The sequence below is a fragment of the Xenopus laevis genome, chromosome 4L (genome assembly GCF_017654675.1).
Source record: "Xenopus laevis strain J_2021 chromosome 4L, Xenopus_laevis_v10.1, whole genome shotgun sequence".
Taxonomy (NCBI): Eukaryota; Metazoa; Chordata; class Amphibia; order Anura; family Pipidae; genus Xenopus; species Xenopus laevis.
The window spans coordinates 5,076,013-5,080,024 of NC_054377.1; the positions used below are offsets into that span (position 1 = coordinate 5,076,013).

General features: G+C 43.7%; 1 protein-coding gene across 1 annotated transcript; it reads left to right on the top strand.

Moving 5' to 3' along the window:
- Positions 1 to 840: 840 nt before the first annotated feature.
- On the top strand, positions 841 to 3,760 carry adm.L (adrenomedullin L homeolog). The gene is made up of 4 exons (XM_018257298.2): positions 841 to 974; positions 1,247 to 1,360; positions 1,480 to 1,620; positions 2,373 to 3,760. The coding sequence occupies exons 2-4, from the start codon at positions 1,260 to 1,262 to the stop codon at positions 2,764 to 2,766; spliced, it is 636 nt and encodes a 211-aa protein (XP_018112787.1). The 5' UTR covers positions 841 to 974; positions 1,247 to 1,259; the 3' UTR covers positions 2,767 to 3,760.
- Positions 3,761 to 4,012: the final 252 nt, after the last annotated feature.

A 4,012-nucleotide genomic window follows, 5' to 3' on the forward strand; every position in this document is an offset into this window, starting at 1 on the left:
TGCTGATATCCATACACCAGTGAGTATAGTACTGATATCCATACACCAGTGAGTATTGCTGATATTCATACACCAGTGAGTACAGTGCTGATATCTATACACCAGTGAGTATAGTACTGATATCCATACACCAGTGAGTATTGCTGATATCCATACACCAGTGAGTACAGTGTTAATATCCATACCCCAGTGAATATTGCTGATATCTATACACCAGTGAGTAGTGCTGATATCTATACACCAGTGGGCAATGGCAAACAACATGGCATGGCTCTGACATGGGCATAACCTAGAGATGCCTGATTACTTTTAATAAGTAGCCCAGGAATGCTAGAAATGTACCCTACCTTTTTAACTCCTTCCATGCCACGAAATATGGTGGAAGCTGTAGTTGAACAACAACTTTCTCCATGCCCTTTATAAAAGCACCACTGATATCTGACATTAATGTATCTGTGACCAGTATCTGGCTCCCCTCAATGCTTTAGGTTGGCGGGGGATCAAGTTCTTATTTATTTACTGCCCTGGATACTTCTTCTATAGCAGGGTCAGCATTACATTGATTATTGTATATATTTGTATATATTATATTGTAGCCTTTGTCTGGGGGGGCTTGAACCCACAAACTTTCCCTCCAGATCATGAAATGTTCCTTTTCTATCCCCCTAACCCCCAAATATTCCTACCTTAGCTCAGTCTTGCTCCCAAGTCTTTGCAACCTGTGCATTAAAATATACAGAAATTTCCATACAACTTGCAAGCGAGCTGCAGACAGAGCAGAGCTGTCACTCACCCTAAGCCCCGCCTCCACAGTTCTGTACATAAGGCAGCGGAGCAGCCCTGAGAGCCAGTAGTTACTAAATTGCAGCCAACAGAAAGCAGCTCTCTCTCTCCAGCTCTCTATATTAGCAGCTTGGAGGATTCTGATTGGAAGAACCTTGTTGGATTACACTTTTTCTCATTACACAGAACAGGTACGGCAGCTTTTAAGCTTAAATTTAAGCATTTAAGGGCAGGGATTTTTTTTTTAAAATAATTTTAAATAGAATTTGGGTGGAGGGTAAGTGATTCCAGTGCACTTTGTTTTTGGAGAAAAAGATACAATGCAGGTGACTGATAGCCCCACCTGCACAGAAACATCCCCGTGTTTATTAAATTGTTATCTGTGGTTTCATTTATTGCACATGAATGATAATTTGCAATAATAATAATAATGTCTATTTTTTGCCTCTTTCCCCCACCCAAGAATCCAGTCCACAATGGATCTGTGTCAAGCTATTCTCCTGCTGCACTTCATTTGCCTGACCTTTTTGGGATTAGTTGCGGGCAGAATGGAATTTATCCCGGGAGACAGAAAAAAGTAAGTATCCCCGCTTTGGCTGTACTTGCCCTTTATTAATAGAAATGTCAAGTCCAGTTCAGCTGGAATTCTTAGAAGGACCATGTCACTTACAAAAACCTGTTGGGTGCCCTTTGCAGATGGAGCTCTCTTGGGATGAACAGGCTAAGAAGAGACCTGAAGGTGGCCGTCCAATCAGCTCCGGCGACGGATGTAGCCTCAGAATCCTCATTCGTCAAAAACGAGGACGTTAAGGGTCCCCTAAACTCCCAGCACAGCAGGTGAGAGAGTGTGCAAGTATACGGCCGCCCTGCACTATCTGCAGCCTAAGCACAGTCCATTTACTAACCTGCTGGGCAAGGGTCACCTCTGTTATTTTAAGTGTAAGCATATTCCTGAATGAGCCAGTAATAGGGATGAAGAATGAAGGGGGTTGGGATGCTGAGTTTTAAGAGCTTTGGGTGCTGGGGGATGATATTTCCATGCTTTGGGTTGAAGGGTGTACAGTTCTTCTGCAGTTCTCCGTTGTGTAGGGTGGAGGTGTCTTTATCTCCATGCTTTGGGTTAAAGGGTATACAGTTCCTCGACAGTTCTGTGTTGGGTAGGGTGGAGGTGTCTTTATCTCCATGGTTTGGGTTAAAGGGTTTACAGTTCTTCTGCATTTCTCTGTTGTATAGGCTGAAAGTGCCGTTATCTCCATGCTTTAGGTTGAAGGGTGTACAGTTCCTCTGCAGTTCTCTGTTGTGTAGGGTGAAGGTGCCTTTATCTCCATGGTTGGGGCGGAAGGGTGTTCAACTCTCTATCGGGTTCAGCTCTCTTAGAGTTCTTAGTTATGGTTATGGAGTGGTCATTTTGGATCATTAAGGCTTTTTAGATACATGGAGTTAGTCTGCTTTATATCCAAATCCAATGGTTCCAATTCTCTGCTATGGAGGGGTCTTGGCTTTATGTCTTTCCTCTACTCTATAGGGTGGTGGGTTCCCTGGTCTGAAGAAGGTTCAGTTGTCTCACCATGATCCTTTTTCCTTTGCAGCAATGATGCCCACATCCGTGTCAAGAGGTACAGACACACCTTCCACCACCTGCAGTCGGTGAGAGTGGGCTGCAGATTTGGGACCTGCACGGTGCAGAACTTGGCACACCAGATCTTCCAGTACACAGACAAAGACAAAGACAGCACAGCCCCGGTGAACAAGATCAGCTCGCAGGGGTATGGCCGGAGGAGAAGGTCTCTCCCTGACAAGAAGCTCCAGTTGACTGTTATGGATGGTCACATCAAGCCACATTGGGTGAGCACCAGCACATCACGAAACCAGCCTGGTGGCCACCAACCAAAGTTCCTGGACGTTATTTCCGCAGGAAAACCCAGCCAAGGCAGGGAAACCTGGAAAAAAGGCAAAATGTTGCAAATATTGCTCAAGACTTAAAAGTAAAAAAAATAAGAGAAGAAGAAAACATCCAAGTGGAGATGTAGCAACTTCTTCCGAAAGGTCTTCTGCTCAGAGGAGCTCATGGAATTCCTGCTGTGAATCCCTGTCGAAGGGACAGGAATGCTGTAAAAGTGTTAGAAAGATGGGGGTCCAGGTGGACCGTAACCTGTGGACACGGCAACAAAGAGAACCAAGGTCTGCCGATTGGATTCTGCTGTTTTATTTTGCACTTTTTTGGACTTTTGAAAGACGGCCAAGGGCCATAGAGGGACGTAGAGTTGTATATTGGATACAGACTTGGGTTGGGTGTTCCCTTGAGCTAAATGAAATGACACTCACCCGGTGGGACTGGCTGGATGCTGAAACATCGGGTTCACCTTGCCTTGGATCTGCAGAGTCATGCCTCCGGGCTTCTCAAGTTGAACTACCAACCTCAGTGCAGGGACCAGGAGGTCCCAATAGCTCCACCTTGTGGTGGCCGGAGATTTCTAGACAATCCTGCTTTCTGGTTACCAGGGGGGGGAATGTGTTTGTGCTATTTGCTCCCCTTTCCCCTATTCCCTTACTGCCCTCAGACTTGTTACAAAGACTCATTAATGGATTACTCTTAAAGTGCCACCCGGGTGGACCTGGTTCCTCGGTGATCACTGTCTGATACTTGAACTTCAAACCTAAAGTGCAATCACTGTCGTCTTAAAGAGACACACACACACATATATATCTATATAACTATATTTAAATTCTACTGTTTATGTTTTGTATTGTATTAACAAAGCCAAATTTTTTTTTATTTTTTTACGTGATTTATTGTATACGGGCATTGTGCGCTTTATTTTATAACCGGGTTGGTTGTGTGAGTGGGTTCGAAGGATGGCGTCTACTTATTTGTTGTCTTTTGTTTTACATTCCGTTGTGTGAAAATGACGTATTGTTTAATTGTATCAGCTACTATTTGAACGACAATAATAATAAAAAAAAAAAATCCAATTTCTGTTTGTGTCATTCCTTCTCTTTTGTATTTCTGGAGAGATCCTCAGTGACTTCTAATATCCTTATCATTTACAGTAGGGGGTACATTATCCCTTATAATACATGAGTGATACTCAGAGTTCCCTGTATAACTCAGCCTGCAGCCTTGTGCCTTTATATGGTCACAGAACAACCCCTCAGTGACTTCTAATATCCTTATCATTTACAGTAGGGGGTACATTATCCCTTATAATACATGAGTGATACTCAGAGC